The sequence below is a fragment of the Abrus precatorius genome, unplaced genomic scaffold (genome assembly GCF_003935025.1).
Source record: "Abrus precatorius isolate BTA unplaced genomic scaffold, Abrus_2018 Scaffold3, whole genome shotgun sequence".
Taxonomy (NCBI): domain Eukaryota; kingdom Viridiplantae; phylum Streptophyta; class Magnoliopsida; order Fabales; family Fabaceae; genus Abrus; species Abrus precatorius.
In genome coordinates this window covers 548,179-565,901 of record NW_020874373.1, presented here as the reverse complement: position 1 = coordinate 565,901, position 17,723 = coordinate 548,179, and the positions used below count along the sequence as shown (strand labels likewise).

Here is a 17,723-nt window from a genome sequence, read left to right as displayed (position 1 = left end):
TAAAATGAGTCGGTTAAGTTGACACAGTTACATATAAAAGAAAACAAAACTCAATCAAACTTATTTTGCTAGTTTAAACTAGTTGATTTAGCTAAAATATTTGAACAAAGTGATTAAAAATAGCTTGTGTTACGATATACGATAGTTATAACTCTTGTGTTTGTCTTTGGTGATTGTTTGTCTAACACTTTTCATTACTCATATAATTGCACGGGTAGTTTGTCATAAGGCACATTGGCGACGATTCGACATAACTAGCATTTTTAGGTTGTCAATGACTTATAAAAGGATTAGAGTTTCAATCCTAGTCATTTTCAAAGTGCAAACAAATAACTACCAAACTAATGACCTGCATATTTTACATCTCTGTGAACCATTACTGCAATTAAGAAAAAAATGAGTCAACTTGAACCCGTGTCACGATCATTATCAACAGAACTACTGTTTTTACAATGCGCACCATTATTGATACGAAAAAATAAATGCCTAAAAGTGAGGGGTGTGTACGATCTTTTGAGAAGGTTATTGAAGAAAAACACTAACTGTAATTGCCAAAAGTAACCAAAGTTAATACAACTTTCTACAATATTTGTTCATGACATGATTTTTTTTTCTTCATTAGTCTAAAATGAGTATTTATTTCAAATAATAAGTGATGAATTTCTATTTGAATTGTACACTTAGATGTGGTAAATAAATTTACTATTTAAAATTTTTTACATATATAAAAACTTGAACCCAAATTTTTTTTTGCCGATTAATCCATAGATACCCATAGAAAATAAATAGGCACTCAAAATAAGTACATGCTCGAACATCATTGACCAACTCCTTACCAATTTTGATTCATTTCATCAATATGAACAAGAATTCAACGGAAATAACTGGGAGAAAATTAAACAAAATAGAATTCAGATTTAGATTATTAGTTAGAATAAGTTCTTATTGGCGAGCCACAACAATTGCACCTATCAAAGCATTATGGAAATGAGTTCAAATGGAAGAAAAAAATCTGTTGATAAATGAATTCCAATTTGTTGACTAGTACTTATAAAATCTTGTTCTATAATCTGATTTTGACAAACTTCTAGTGATAATGATTTTGAATTATTTAAAATAATTAATAATTTTTAAGATCTTTGAATTTAAATATAATCATTTATTATTATTTTTTTGTATTTTTTTTATAGTAAACGTCACTTTAACATTTTTCTTATATACATAATTTATATTTTATCATCTTTTATGTGATCATTCATTTTAGTATTTTTATTGTATTTATAATTTCTTTAAATTTAATATTCACTACTACTTTCTAATTTTATTTATAACAAATTATATCTCTTTATTTTTCAACAGAATTAATTATTAAATTTTCTATACTCTTATTTATTATAAGATTTATATTAATAATGTATTTACTATCTATCTATAAAAGTGGACGAGCTTTGCTTTATTCTTCTACTAATTTTTTTACTACTTTATAAAGTAAGTATCAAATAAAATTTGTTCATTAATTATTATGTTGAAAACATAAAGCAAAAAATTATTTTTTCATTTAATAATTCTGAAGATTTGTAAAAATAAAGGTAAAAAATTTAGAATTATTCAAAGTGATATATTTATTCATTTAATATGTAACACATTAATTTTATCATTTAATACTATAAGTATTTCTAAAAGAAAGTATAAATTAATTACATCTAACTACTTTTCTTAGTCTCAATGAGTTAAATACTTAGTTCATAATTAATGAAATGCATTGATTTGCAACCACAAATTAGACCTAATTACTTTTATATTACATATTATAGTGATTTTTTTTAATGCAAATGTTTTTAAGACATATTTTGTTTATTAAATTATGTAACTTATTATATTTTAACATTTTTTTTATAGTTTTATTATTTTCATGTCAAATAATATTTCCCAATTTTAATCTCATATTTTATTTTATTTTTTCATTTTAAAACTTGTTACATTATATAAAATTATAGATATTTTGATTTTGTAGGTAAATTAAATTTTAATATTAATTAATTTAAATTTTTTTTAACATATCATATGCCTTACCTTAATTTTTTCTTAATTTCGTATTATATAATAAAACAATACTTATTGATATCAATATTATTTAATATACTCAATAGTTTTTATTTATATATAAAACAGTTAATATAATATAAATATACAATGTTCTCCCTAATATTCTTGAAGTTTGTTTTTGATATTTTTTAATATAAAAGATTAATCAAATTTTATATTATAAACGATAATATTTTATCTGAAAAAATTTACTATAATAACTATATTTTAACCGTTATATAATATATATATTCAAGCTTAAAATTGACTAAAAATAATATATAAATTTTATTGTGTTTTGTAGTTTATTTTTTACTTTTCTTAATTATATTTAAAAATAAGAGTTATAATTCTTATTTTTTTGGTGAATTTTCATGTTTATATTTATAAGTTGTTTATTATTTTTTATTTATAGAATTAAATTAAAAATGATTTTAAAAATTATTATTAAAAATGGTTTTATCATATATATAATAATTTAAAAAATTTAAAAGTTTTACTATTTAATTATTATAATATATATATATTTATTTATTTTAAAATGAAATACTTGCACATGTCATGCCTCGCGCAAATGATGCAAACTGAGGAGTGAAACTTGACTCTTATACCCAGCTTTGATGGCGTGAGCAGGACGCGCTTCCGTTGGAGGGGAGGGTCTATTACCGTTAGAACAGTCATCGCCGCAGTTTCACTCATCACTGTAAAACCTAGCCAGCGAGCTAAAACCAATATTCAATAATGAATAATGAATAATCCAATCCAAGTGAATCAATGTGAAGGAGAAGGTCAAAATCTAAAGCAGGTTAAGTGAAACCACACCTCTCTTCATCCATTTTTTTCTTCCAATATTCTAATTCTAATTTTGCCCTATTCCCATTCACCCCCAAACTTCTTCCCTCCCGCAACCACAGTAAAAATAATTAAAAATTCACAGTTCCAAAATGCGGTGGTTATTTGATACTCGAAACCATTTTTTCCTTCCTCAACATTCTTGATCATGTTCTTCGTTTCTCGCAGGTTCATGGTTTTTTCCCCCCCACTATGCAATGTGTGTTCATGTGCCATTCAGTTCTCGCTTTGAATTTCGTTTTCCGTGTTCCTCTGTCCGTTAATTTATATTTTTCTCGGTCACTTACGGGTTTGGGTTGTTATTTAAGTTTCTGCAACTAAAATCATGTCCAAAATGATGCAAAATTTCCATATCGTGTTCTCTGTCACTGTGTGTACGGTTTAACTTAGTTGTGAGAAATGGCACATTCTACATGCAAGTGTAACGCTTGACTTAAACTATGCTGCATATCAGTTCCGAACTTGATGGCATTTAGTTTTAAGAAATTTCCCGAACAGAATGTTGATTGAATAGGACAAATACGGAGTTCTCTTTTGATTGAATTTATTTTCTTAATTATTGTGAAGTTTTTTGGTTGACGTGCTTAGTTTTGTGGTTACTGAAATGTGGGGTAATGGTCACTAACGTTTCCGTTATCTTCCCTGTCTTTTTTGTTTTTTCTAACTTAGTACCTAAATATTGTTGAGGGCTGTAGCTTAATTATTCGTAAATTGTATATTGGATATTTCCATATGTGAAATCTTTGAATTTTGATTGTGTTTTGCATTTGGGAGCCTGTAGCAGAAGTAACTATTGGCTGATCATAAATGGCACCCAATCCAAGAGTGGTGCAGGCCTATCGAGCAATGGCCAATCTTGGGATTCATGAATCCAAAGTGAAGCCAGTATTAAAGAAACTACTTAAATTGTATGATAAAAATTGGGAACTCATCGAAGAAGAGAGTTATAGGGCTCTGGCAGATGCCATATTTGAGGAGGACGAAAATAAGGTTTATTTTCTGCATTATCTTTATTTGTTTTGCCTATCCACATTCTGGCCTATTCTATCTAGTACTTTCACACTCTCATCCATTGTCTGGTATCATTTAACAGGGGTCGGAGGCGGACCAGGAAAACACAAGCAAGAAGGTTGATGTACAATACTTGTGAAGTTGTGATTCTATGTTGCTGAGTTTGTCTGCATTTATTTCTTGCTCTTAAGTAAGCCTATGGCTGCTGAAATGTCTTCTGGCTTTTCAAACATTCAGGATGATGAAGAAGCTCATATGCATGATGAGCCAGTGCGGCCATTGAAGAGGTTGCGTTTAAGAGGTCAAGATGGTCATTCTTCACGTCCTTTGACTAGCTGTGGCCCCAGCACAGCGGCCTTGCCACTGAAAACGCCTAAGTTAGAAGATGACACAGTGCCTGAAAGTAGTTTCGGACTACAGCCTCAGAGTACAACAGCTTTATCCGATGGGAATGCAAGGATTGAAGCTGGTCAAGTTCCATTAAGAGATGCCACTGTTGATAAGGGAAAGAAACCTGTATCACCTCAAGTTACTCAGAGAGGGAGGTGGTCTATTTCTGATGGAACTCACCGTCTAGAACCAGTTAAAGAGCCAACAATTGAACCAGGAGCCTCTTTGTTGTCAAAAAACAAAGTGTCTCATCAATTTACTTTGCTCAAGCCCAAGGATGAACCTATTGATGATATGCCAGATTATCTGATTCCCATTGCAGTGATTCCTCCTGGTATTCAGCTGACTATGCCTTGATGACAAGCTTCTTGTTTTTCTGTATCTGTGTTTGTCTTTTGTCATGGCATCTTGGCAGTGACTTTTAACTTCATGGTCACTTTTGTTGAATCATATAACAAGTACAGTATTTTTTTTTCCCGGTAAAGCAGCCAATTAAAGGGCACTATTTTTAGGAAAATACAGGAAAAAACTTTAATTCTAACATATCTCAAAAGAAGAAAATAATTTGACATGCAAATTTGGCATAACTGCAAATTAGTTTTAGTTGAATTGAACCCAATTAATTTCCCTCCTTAAATGCTAGCATTTCACTATGGCATCCCTGTGCTTCTGTTGGCACATGCAAGTCTCTACCTGCATACTGTATAACTTTTGCATTCTCAAAGAAGTCTGTTATATGATGATCGCTGTTTGCTATTGATTATATATGTGGAGGATCCTTGGTTCTTGGCATCAGAAATGGTCTTATATTTTGGTCTAAAACCAGAGAAAAGTTATTTTGGGTCTTTTATTTATTTGTTATTGGTTCTAAAATCTAATCCCACATTCAACTTTGTGTTGATGAGTTTTGTTTTGATTTATTTTCCCTCAAAAGAACCATCAAGTGGAAGAGACTCTCTGATGAGAGGTGCAGCTGGAAAGCAACATGGCCATGACACTGTTGCATTACAAAGCAGAGATGTAGACGTTGAAGGTGAAGATATTCTTCCTTCCTCAAATGAAGAAGCAATTTCTAATGTAGATTTAGGCTTGTCATCTATGGGAGAGGTAAAAATTTTCTCTCAGCTATGGCTCAGTTCTAGGGAACCAAATTTTCATTTGCCTAGTCATGATCAAATTCTAAAAAAGATGGAGGATAAATGGCTGGAATCATACCCTAATTTCTGTCATGAAATTGTTGAGAGATATATATGACTACATGTTGGACTTCAGTACTGATTTGTGTAATATCTCACAGGATGGTTCTGTAGAGATAATGCAATCTGTTGACGACGTTTCAAAGGAATCTGAGGCAAATGACTCACTGATTGCCAGAGGAAATAAAGATTTGGTTATGCCTTCTTGCATTGCAAATGGATCAATCAATGTGAAGTCTTCTTCTGCCATTGATGCACCTCAAGGTCAAAATTCTCTACCCTGCCTGGGTGGTCTGGATGATGCTGTGCTAGTTTCCAAGAAGGTTGGAGTGAATGATTTATTAGAAAGTGGTGGTCAGAAGGAGCTGGAGGATCCTATATCCCCAAATTCACGTACTTCAGATGTTTTTCCAAATCATCAGCTTACAACTGATGATATAAGGGCTGTTCATGATGTTAATGATCTAACAAAGGGAGAAGAAAGAGTGAAAGTTTCATGGGTGAATAACACTACTAATGATTTCTCACCACCACCCTTTCATTACATGCCCCGAAACCTTGTGTTCCGAGATGCCTGCGTTAATATTTCTCTTTCTTGTATTGGTAATGGAGATTGTTGTTCATATTGTATGGGCAACTGTGTATTGTCATCTAAACCATGTTCTTGTACAAATAAAACTGGGGGTCAATTTGCTTACACTGCACAAGGACTACTAAAGAAAGAGTTTTTGGAAGAGTGTATTGCGATCAGCCGTGACTCTCAAAATTATTTCTATTGCAAAGAGTGCCCGTTTGAAAGATCAAAGAATGATGATTGTTTAGAACCATGTAAAGGACACTTAAAGAGGAGGTTTATTAAGGAGTGTTGGAGCAAATGTGGCTGTGGGAAACATTGTGGCAATCGGGTTGTCCAGTGTGGGATGACTTACAACTTGCAGGTGATTCATTAAGCAATCTTTGTTACCAGTAAGAAACATATTTTCTTCAATGTTGAGATCAATGAGGCGACATTTCATTGTTTTATGTTCTCAAACACATTTTTTTGTTGTTAGAACTTCATTTAGATATGTTTTCCCTATTAATTATCTGCTACTCAGGTGTTTTTAACTTTAGATGGAAAAGGGTGGGGTCTTCGGACCTTAGAGGATCTTCCAAAAGGTGCATTTGTTTGTGAGTTTATTGGGGAAATTTTAACTGTCAAAGAGTTGCGCGAGAGGAACTTGAAATATCCCCAAAATGGGAGCTATACATACCCAATTTTATTGGATGCAGAATGGGATTCAGGAGTAGTGAAGGATAGAGAAGCTCTTTGCTTATATGCAGCATCATATGGAAATGTTGCTAGGTTTATTAATCACAGGTATTGAAATTTCTCAAGCTTCAACAGGAGTCTTTTGTGATTATTTATAGAAGTTTAACCCTAGAGACTATTGTACTTTTGCAATTGATTTGTTTAAGATAAATATTTTAGCATGTATTACTGATTTTTTCTTTTTATAGAAAAATCTAAAAATAAATGTTCCTGTTCTATGTCCTAGTTGTTGCTTGCTTGGTTCAACACAAATAGGTGGTTGCCTCAACCAATTTAGTTTCTATTGTGATTATAATGGTTTGTTTTACATTTTAGGTTTAAAAATAATCTGCAATGAGTAGAATTGGTTTTGAGGTAGGTGGATATTTTGTTTTCAAGTTGAGCAATTGATTTTGGGTGTGTGACCCACAAAAATTTAAAAATTACCTATACTAAAAAGGTGATTCTACCTTATTACGTAAAAATAAATTCTTCTAAGCTCACTATTTAAATATCATTCCCAGAGACAAGTTAATATTTTTAGCTTCAATTCTTTCAAAATCTGAATTAAACCTACCCTTAGTTCTATTGATGTTGAGTTGAGTTGAGTCATACATGATTATTTATTGATTAGTGATCCAAGAAGAGAGTAATGGGTTTTTCCCACTTTAATTCATCAACTTTCTGAATCGTCTCAACTCAAACAAGTGATTACTGTCAAATATCAAATATCACCTAGTTTTTAATTTTTGACCTGTGAGCTTCAATTATCCTGAGAGAAAAGGAACATTATTTGTTATATTATCGAATTACATAGACAAAAAGTACTAAGTTTAAAACAAGAAGCGGAATTAGGAAGGAAGTGGTTCAATTTTGTCATGTACAAATTAAGAAAGAAATGGCTACATTTGAGCAGACCAAGGTTCTTTTCATCTGCTGTTGATGGTATGATTGTGTTACTGTTAACTATAAACTTCTGAAAGAGAGTGGCCAGGTTGACATTGGCCTCATTATTTGAAATTGTAAATCAGGTCATTTTTAATGTTTCTATTTCATTTTGACAGATGTTTGGATGCAAACTTGATTGAGATCCCAGTTGAAATTGAGGTCCCAGCTCATCACTACTATCATGTGAGAAGTTAACAAATCCACTAAGTCCATTTGCAGTTTTTAGTTACCTTTGTTGGCATTTGGGAAGACAGACTCTATAGAACCCATTGCCTAATGATGTTTTGATGTGTTCGAATGTGCAGTTTGCCTTCTTCACTTCCCGAAAAATAGCAGCACAGGAAGAGCTCACTTGGGTGCGTGGTTTGGTTCTGTAGCATTGTTTTGTGACTATATTGCATTGACTGTTTCTGTTTTCTGTGGTGCACATTAATTGCTCTTTGTTCTGAAGTTGGGCATAAGTTAGCTATTGAAGTTTGAGATAATTTGAGTAAATCATGAATTCAAGATTGAAATATAGTATTAATTGTTATTAGCTACCAATTTATAAATCCCTGGGTAATTGGCTCTTGGTAGACCATTTGTTATGGAACGTCTTCATAATCATAGGTTTTCATTTTTACATAATTCACTTTCTTCAAATTGTTTAATGTATGAATTAATTTTCTCTAGAAAAGCTTATGTGCATAGTGTTTCTGCAGGACTATGGCATCAACTTCGATGACCATGATCAGCCTGTTGAGCTGTTCCACTGCAGATGTGGTAGTAAATTCTGCAGGGATATTAAGCGATCAAATAGTAAGTTCAGTCGTCCATTTATGTCTAAAGTGCATAAAGTTTAAAAAAAGAAGTGTTCCATTATCTCTTTTATGGAAGATTCAATTCCTATACTGTGCCTTCTCTAATTTGTTTCAATATTTGTTTTAGGTCGTTATTTTGATATTTAGTCTCTCATAGTTATGAAATATACTGCATCCACTCCCGAGTTGGACTTTGGTTTTATTTGATGGAAGCTATTCTTTGTTCAGCACATGAATATGTGGTTGATGGTTTTGTTCCCTAGTAAATAATAATTTGTAAAAACGAATTATTGAAAACAGATCATCTGGAAGTTGTAATTGTCAATTGAAGGCAATCTTGATCATCATAACATTATGCTTTACATGACTTACTCGTTTTGCATGATTGATAGTTGAAAATGCTTGGTTCATACTGAAGTGGAAGTATTATCTTTAATTTGAATGCTTTTTGTTAGAAATTGTGAGCTAACTTTTTGGCCCTATTGAGTTTGCACCTATGGCATATATTCTCCATTTGGGTTCATTTGATTGTGTAGCTGATTTGGTGTAATGCCAAGCTACCCAAACTTTAAATGAAACTTCGGTAAAAATTGAAGGCTCATTATCACGTTTGTGCTTTGCTTGTTGGATTCTTCCTTCTTGCCATGTTCTATATTCAATAACTGTTTGTCACAAACTCACAATCCCATGCTTTGCTTATACTGAAGTGGTCACAGAGTCACTTTGATGCCATCTTCTGTAAACCTTAGTTACTTTCCGATTTGCTTACTATGCAAAAGTATTTATCTTGTGGGCTAAAAAGGGCGAGTTATATTTTGGTGGGTGTCGATTGATGTGTCCAGGCATCATAGACTTGAGTTTAATTTCAGAAAGTATTGGCACTACTTCTGATTAGTGATTACAGGTAATTTATTGGAGCAACATTGTGTATAATAATCATAGTATTGATTCTGCTACTTTTGAGTTTAATTTCCTTTTGTGGAAGTGTTTTGGAACACGACCTTTACAAATATTGGCCTGGTGGAGCTATGGTGAGGGTTCAAACGTTCCGAATAAATATGAGCATTGGATCAAGTTGAATATTTGATGCTTGAGCTCAGCTTAGCGTTATTGCAACATCCATTAATTAGCACGTCTCTTGCTCTTTGGGTTCTCTCTGTACGCAAAAGAGAAGACTACAAATTTGACTTGTGACATATGACTACTGCCTAATTTGTTAGTTTGTCTTTTATATGTGTGTATGCTGGTTGCTTCCATGTCTGCTTGGGTAAGTATTTCTGTGTGCATGTGTAGAAAGGAGAATGACTGTAGAAAGATAAATATTTTAGGTTGTGAATATAGCTCAAAATTAGTTAAAAAAAAAAGCTGTCGAAAAATTCTCAATTAGAATAATTTTGGGAAAATAATAGTTCCCCCCCCCCCCCCCCCAAAAAAAAAAAAAAAAACGATTATTCTTCAAAATAAGTTGAGCCAAACATGTAAGAGAAACAAAGTATCTCATTGACTTGCTTGTTTATCTTCTTTCCCTCATAATGTGTGGGTTGAGGAAGGAACCCGACTTTATTTTTAATTTGGCATATTGGGACACTATTATTAGAGTTGAATAAAGTTCTTTTTATGTTTAATGAAATTATACTAGACCTTTCTTTAATCCTACTTAGACCTTCAATTAAACAGCATAACCCTGGATATTCTTCTCATTAACACAGCATCTTTTGATTTCTTATGTTATACGAACGAAATATCAAGAAAGGGGGTATTGAGTTTAATTTCATTACACCTTAGGTAGGGGGTGTAAGTGTAAATTGCCTTGTTTTTGAAACTCAAAACAACTTGTTCCAAACTGGCAAACTGGTGAGCTTTTTCCAAAAACTCTTGGGGTATCAAGTGTTTTGGTGTTAATGATAAATATAAATCCCTTGGATGCAAGTTATTGGTAAAAGATGTCTTGTTAAACTCTTAATGATTTAATATTTTTTCGTGCCTATCAAATAATATATGTATTTCATTTATTTTCTTTTTTGGCTTTTATGGGTCTGATGATTTTTCTAATTATTCATTTAACTCTTTCATATTACAGGATCCATTAGATCGACAGTAGCATGATGGTCACTCTGCTTAACCGATTTTACTGTCTGAGGGATGCCATCATTAGTCAAAACAATATCCAATCCACTGAATTCGTCTCCATTTTTTTTTTATATATCATTAATTTGGCTGGAGGTGGAATACCGGTTGCTATTTACAGCCTTTGGAAACTATTAGGCAGTCATGGCCCAAAAAAAGTAAGAAAGAAAATATCCTTCAGGCATTAGCAACTCTGAATCTTTGATGTTTTATGTTGTGCTGAATGCATGGCAGATTAATTGTTGAGAAAACTTCTCTTTCTAGTTGAAAGCTTAAAAAGATGGAAAAAAGTTCCATTTTGCTATTGCTACAATGTGGAATCAAGATAACGCGTACCCTTTTTGTAAACAAAGGGACCAAAGTGGCCAAACTTAAACCTGACTCATGTCCCTAAAATATAAAGCTAGTTAGCCGAAAATTAAAAGCAGGAACCTTTGTTTATGATGGTGGAAAAAACCAACCCTCAAAGTTGTTAGTCATTTTACAAACACATCACGAATGCATGTCGGGGATTTTGCTCTAAAGCTGGCTTTCAAGCATAGTGGGAAAAGTATTGCCGTTTGATTTGAGAATTTTCATTTAAATAGTTATAGAAATATTTTTTTTTTTTTGTATTTTTGAACTTTATATAAAGTGACTCTTGTGTCTATTATTTCTGAGCATGTTTTTAGAAATATTAAGCAAAGTGAAAAATGTGGTTTTTGTAATGATTTGTGGAAAACATAATTTATTTTAAAAAATTACAATGGCCATTAGAAATTCGAATAGTTATGAGGAAAATTCTGGTTGATACTTTATGTTGCCTTTACATGGGCATTATATTATGAATTTATTTAACATTACTTTATAAACTTTTATGTCAACGGATGGATGCTTTATTACAGTAAATTGAATTATTTACTTTTAGAACAAGTACGCAAGTCCAAACAAGTTCGTAAGTTGAGACACTCGTATTTGGGATGTGCACACAATAAAGAAAATAAAGTCAATTAGCTAAAGATTTTTTTTTCTTTGAGAAAAATGATTTTCAATCAAAATAATATATAAAAATAACGATAATTAAATAAGATTTAAAATTAATTTTAGTTTTTTAAAATAAAAAATACAATGTAAAAGCCTTTTTATTATTTTGGTTCAAATCCAACTGTAATGATGTGTCAATTGAATTGCATCGAAGTGTACGTATTCAACCAAAGACCAAAAAAAGGGTACTATATATGTTGTGTCACTTTATTTTTCGTCTGTACGGGTCTGCAATTTTTTTATAACGAATACCTTTTATTTTTTTGGGTCAAACTGGTCCAGTGTAATAATGGGCCGAAAATAAGGCCCAGGTCCATGGTGATTAAACCCTAGTAAGAGCCACATAGGCGTCAGTGAGCATGTATATATAGAACAGAAAGAACTTCAACTAGGGTTTGTGTTGTTTGATCGAGAAACAACAATGTCAAAGAGAGGTGTGGCTCCAGTGTTCGATGTTTCAATTGCTTAAAAGCTCGATTAGCATGTTAATGAACAAAGCTTTGATGTTTCAGGTCGCGGTGGATCTGCGGGGAACAAGTTTAGGATGTCACTGGGTCTACCAGTGGCGGCGACGGTGAACTGCGCCGATAACACAGGTGCCAAGAACCTCTACATCATATCGGTGAAGGGGATCAAGGGACGGTTGAACCGGTTGCCGTCGGCGTGTGTCGGAGACATGGTTATGGCTACCGTCAAGAAGGGAAAACCCGATCTCCGTAAGAAGGTGTTACCTGCCGTCATCGTCCGTCAGCGCAAGCCTTGGCGCCGAAAGGACGGTGTTTATATGTACTTCGAAGGTATTTCTTTATTTTCACTATTTCTCATGGTTTTATATTTGTGGAAGCGAAATTAGGTTTTTACTTGGGGAACTTCGTCTTTGCAGATAATGCTGGTGTTATTGTGAATCCCAAGGGTGAAATGAAAGGTATTAAATATCTCTACATAGTATTAGTGGTTTCATCAATTGCTTTTAGTATGTTCATTTTTTATGTGAAATTGGAGTATAATTGTGTGGTTTTGGTTCCGGTGTTGATTTGGTGTTATTTGTAATTGTAGGTTCTGCTATTACTGGTCCAATTGGGAAGGAGTGTGCTGATCTGTGGCCTAGGATTGCAAGTGCGGCTAATGCTATTGTTTAAGTTGGGTTTCTAGTGTTATTATGTTTCTGCTACTTTAAGTTGTTTCTGATATTGTTTTAGGTTTAATTGCACTCAAAGTGTCACAGATAGTTTGTCTTTCCTTGACTTCTCAATGAGAAGTGTTTTTTGAAGAGATTAATTTATAGTTATAAGAGTTGTTCTTGTTTATTCTTGTGTTCTAATTAGTAATTGTTTGTGTTGCTTATTCGGTTTGTGTTATTGTGATTGCATGGATTTATCAATATTTTGAATGTTGAGGAAATAACTTGTCCTGCGTAGTGATGATGGACGCTAGTTTGCTTAAGACAGGTTTGGCCTTGGCCTAAATTTCATATTTCATATAATTTGAACACACTGACTCTATTAGTATGTTATTTTCTTAACTAGAAAACTTCAAAATTGCTACTTTTAGGTTTGGATAATTTTCTTGCTAGTACAGAAGAACTTATTGCTGATTAGCTGGTATTTTGCTGACAACATGCGTATTTCGCTTTAATTGACTTAGTAGAATTTCTCGTGTTGGGCTCCTTTTAGAAAAGAACAAAATTTAGACGCAGGATAGTGCTGTTCTCTAACTAAAATTTGTGTTTTACGCTGTTAATTTACTCAATAAAGTTTGACGTTGAAAGTTGGCATACATTACCAATGTTAAACATAAATCTTAGCTGGGGAATAGCAAAATAAGTGCAAAAAGCACTTGTAATGTTCTTTTGTCCTATGCAAATTTGTTCAAGTAAATTGTGAGTTCGAAAGCAAGACATGAGCGTGAGACTAGTTTAAAGCTTAAGTATCACCAAATGAGTCTTTTTGAACCAATTGCATTTAAACCCTTCAATTTTTGCTACATCTGTTTTGGTCTCCAGTCATGCAAATAAAATATAATTTTTAATAGAGGTATTGATGGAAGGTGTGTGATGATTACGTCCCAATTCTAAACTCCCGAGGAATCTTGGGGGAATGATGTGATATATTTTAAAATGAAGGTAGCAGGCTTTGTGAATGGTGTTCTATTAGGCAGCGTTTGAGACAGAGAGATTTAGTGTCTTTATTTTTTGTTTTTACAAATTTACCTTTCCTGTCTTTGGAGCTTAAATGTCTCTTTTTTGTTTCTACAAATTTACCTTTCGTGTCTTTGGAGCTAAGACAATAGTGTCTCTTTTTTTTAGGAAGGACACTGGTGTCCTTCTTAGCACCTGCTGCTCTAGCTAATTGTCCACCCTTTCTAAATGTGATTTTTATGTTATGTATGGCCGTGCTTAAGGGCATATCGGTTGAAGTAGATTTTTCTTTTTGATCAATCAAAACTCCTTTCCGAACTGAATAAGTTTCTTCTAAAGCATATGACTTTATGGATATAGATGATAATATCTATACAGATGGATTTTATATATATCGTAGAATTCTTATATATATTGCACAATCAAGTACCATGAGTGGATATATAGGAATTCAAATTTGTCGAATCACTCATGTTATGATTTTCTACATCTTAAGTCTTCCCGTTCTTTAATCGAGCTTATGTTCTTCATGTAGTATTGAGTGTCTCTTTTTTTTGTTTTTACAAATTTACTTTTTGTCTCTGGAGCTGAGTCTTTTTTCAGGAAGGACATTTGTGTCCTTCAAATTTATGTCTCCTGTGACATGATACGCATATTTCTGTGTCTCTGTCTCAATGTTTCTGTCATGCAACTAAATCTTGTCTAAAAGATAATAAATTATAATCAAGTATTTGAAAAGAAGCCGTATTTTCCTACCTCCAAAGTTTTTAGTAAAGCAACGTAGATTAGTAGAATAATGATTTGCTAGTGTTAATATGCTTATAATAAATTTTTAACTGTTGTGAAATCTAATGGCTACATTTTTGTGTGACGCATACTTAAGAGAAAAGATTACTATTGTTTCCGTTTAAAAAAAAAAAAAAAACATGCTGTAGATCTCGTGAGTAGAGAAGACAGTATTTGCCACGCTTTATTCACGAGTGAAACATGTAACGATGATGAAGATTGAAAGTGCTCGTTCATTAAATATTCGAGGCAACATAAAAAAAGAGATAGAGGAAGGCAGTGTATGATAAATACTAAAGTGAATATGAGTGGGAAGCTGGTGATGTGTTCAAAGAGGAAAATAGAAAAGAAACTATGAACTTACAATAGTGACCATTGTTAACATGATACATAGCAAGTGTAGAAATAAATCGATGAAATAGCTCCAGCTTGAGCTTCAAATTTGAAGTTGCAACAATCTTGTTAGTGTACTGTTGATATTAACTACAAATTGTATGTTTTTTAAAATTACAAGACCGTGAATGACAAGAGCCAATGTCATTGCTTTGGTAGAGACTGGAAATTGTTACTATAGGAAGACACACGTACGTTGTTTATGACTCATCATTCCTTACAAATTAATATGGGTTCTAGTTCTACATGTTGAAAGGAGGATTTAATTCGTGTTAAATTTGGATGAAGATGATTAGCATGTTTGGAATTGCATTTGAATCACGTTAATGCAAAAGTTGTAATTAGTAACATTGAAGCAATCGTGAATCTTTGTGATTGATTAAACATGGATTTAAACACACTCTATATCTTCCTTTTCTTCTGATGAAAATCAGCCAACTTTTTTTTTTTTACCTTATGTATGTAAGCATGACACGATCTGTATCTCAAATCAAACATTGAATTCATTTAGTGCCGAAAAGGTTAAGAAAGTGGAGGTTGCCGATGTGACTTCTATGCCACAAACTTCAATGAGTGTTCATCGTACTTACATATGATATATTCAAGAAGGATAGCTAACAAAAATCGAACCCAAGTGGCCAAGACCTTTGTTTAAAAGGAGCCATATTTTTCTACCTCAGCCTTCAGCCTAGGTCATTAATCATGTCTCCTATTCTGCATATTAAGCTCGTCCAACGCAATTTAGTGAGAGCATTGATATAAAAATTAATGATTGAATTGTGATAACATAAATGTAGACGTATGATAAATTATGAAGTCGTTAAACTTTTAAATATTGTTTTTCTAATTAATTGCTACCATACTGTACCTTATTTTTTGTAAAATATGCAGCATCCGTTTTTATTGAAGGTAAGAAAGATATTTCCCCTTCCCCTTTTTATCAGATTTTTATTTTCAGATTAAATATCACTCAGAATAGTTGTCAGTTCCGATTCATCGTTTTTCTTTGGTTTTAGAATTGTGGTATTATGAAGTTGTGACATATGAAAACTGCCACTTATCTAGCTTCTTTTAGTATTATAGCATTAATGGGAGTGTTCGGATCCTCTAAAACTTGGAATGGAGTGTGAAATTATAAACGTAGACTTTGAAAAATAGAAGGTGAATTATAATAAAATATACACGTATAATAATTATGAATTTATCAAAATTTTAATTATATCCATATTATATCATGTAAAGCATATCTCCATACTTCAGAAGATTCAAATCCTTACATATATTGTTTTACTAGTTGAGTTGATCCTATCTGGATTGAAGCTGTTCTGTAGCCTTTTTTTTAATGTTACTAAAAGTTAGGTAAGTTTCTTGGACTTGGGTGACTGTAACTTCTAAGAGACAAAAAGTGAAAGCATAAAATATTAGGTTGTCCTTATTCCTTCCTTGATCAACTTGTTTGGATCTCTGTCCATCAATGTACTATGGTTAGCTATCCATCTGATATCCCAATTTTCTAACCAAATTATTCATCCATTTATTTTATGGCTATTCACTCTGCCAGTGAGTTGTAAATGCCATCACTTTCTTGTTGAAGTTTTCTGCATCACTACTTGTAACCTGGCATTGTGTGTGTGAAAGCAGTATTTAAATGTCAAAAAGTAAAAAGGGTTCTAGTTTTAAATGTTGAAATCAGGATTTAATTTGTGAGGAAAGATGGTGTAGGATTATATGTTTTCTTTTTTGTGAAAAATATGCAAATTGTAGTTTTATCTTTTGCTGTATGTAAGCATGACATTTTGAATTCGTTTGGAACTTGATTTATTTTTCGGGGTAGTTCAATCCTATCCTTATTGGAGGACTTTATTTATATCATTATAATAAAACAAAGAAAAACTAGTGATTTCTGATCTGGTTGCTCTCATACTTATAGGTATGGAATTTGCCAAATCTTCGAGTGAAACACGGTACATCGCAAATGATGCACACTAGCAAGTAACTAGCTACTTGTATAGAAGACTCTTCCAAAAAGTGTTGAGTACCCAATTGATGTTACACCACTAGAGGGCATATTTTCAATCCACACTCATGCTGGGACCATTATTAATCTTTGAAAAGGCAGAAAACTAAAGTTTGATCACATGATCCAGTGTTCATGATTATGTTTTGCATCTACGACAAATAAAAAATTGACATCCTGTATTTAGTTTCCTGCTTGTGTGACTTGATAACCTACCTTTCATGCTTTCATCCAGTCATATTCCTCATGATGCATTTCATGTAGGTTTTTGGTTGACATTAAGCGTCAAAGAAACATTGCAAATGAAAATCACAGGTTAATATTCCTCAAAGAACTCAGCTCCTGAAACTTCAGAGCAAAATGAGAGTGAGCCCTTTAGTGTCACTTGGTAATGTCCAAACAAGAGGGTTACTTGGCTCAGTTGGCAGTGGCCCTGCCTCAAGTGTTCTCAGACAGCTAGTTTGCAAATTGAAGAATAGCTGGAAGCAAGTTATGGGATGGCATAAGAGAAGTCCACAATACAGCTATGATTTTCACAGTTATTGTCTTAACTTCAGTGATGGTCCTTCAAATGACCTTATCCACATCCCTTCTCGTGTTGGTTGATGATCTTTCTTTATGAATAAGTTATCCTTCAGTTCATTGTCCATTAAATAGTCATATGATG

General features: G+C 32.7%; 2 protein-coding genes across 7 annotated transcripts; both read left to right on the top strand.

Annotated features, from left to right (window-relative positions):
- The first annotated feature begins 2,755 nt into the window (after window positions 1-2,755).
- On the top strand, window positions 2,756-11,001 carry LOC113862843 (probable inactive histone-lysine N-methyltransferase SUVR2). Of its 6 annotated transcripts, none has more exons than XM_027496095.1 (11): window positions 2,779-2,890; window positions 3,722-3,927; window positions 4,031-4,066; window positions 4,186-4,672; window positions 5,273-5,445; window positions 5,636-6,472; window positions 6,632-6,894; window positions 7,890-7,956; window positions 8,079-8,129; window positions 8,475-8,571; window positions 10,654-11,001. In XM_027496095.1, exons 2-11 carry the CDS (start codon window positions 3,745-3,747, stop codon window positions 10,677-10,679), a joined length of 2,220 nt encoding a protein of 739 aa, XP_027351896.1. In that variant the 5' UTR covers window positions 2,779-2,890; window positions 3,722-3,744; the 3' UTR covers window positions 10,680-11,001. The 6 variants fall into 6 exon arrangements, with proteins under 6 accessions (XP_027351895.1, XP_027351896.1, XP_027351897.1 ...); XM_027496096.1 differs by lacking the exon at window positions 10,654-11,001 and having other exon boundaries at window positions 2,793-2,890; window positions 3,719-3,927; window positions 6,632-6,692; window positions 6,807-6,894; window positions 8,475-9,995; XM_027496094.1 differs by lacking the exon at window positions 10,654-11,001 and having other exon boundaries at window positions 2,756-2,890; window positions 8,475-9,995.
- Window positions 11,002-12,012: 1,011 nt separating this feature from the next.
- LOC113863069 (60S ribosomal protein L23) lies at window positions 12,013-14,761 on the top strand. The gene is made up of 4 exons (XM_027496470.1): window positions 12,013-12,157; window positions 12,236-12,520; window positions 12,607-12,648; window positions 12,780-14,761. Exons 1-4 carry the CDS (start codon window positions 12,145-12,147, stop codon window positions 12,860-12,862), a joined length of 423 nt encoding a protein of 140 aa, XP_027352271.1. The 5' UTR covers window positions 12,013-12,144; the 3' UTR covers window positions 12,863-14,761.
- Window positions 14,762-17,723: the final 2,962 nt, after the last annotated feature.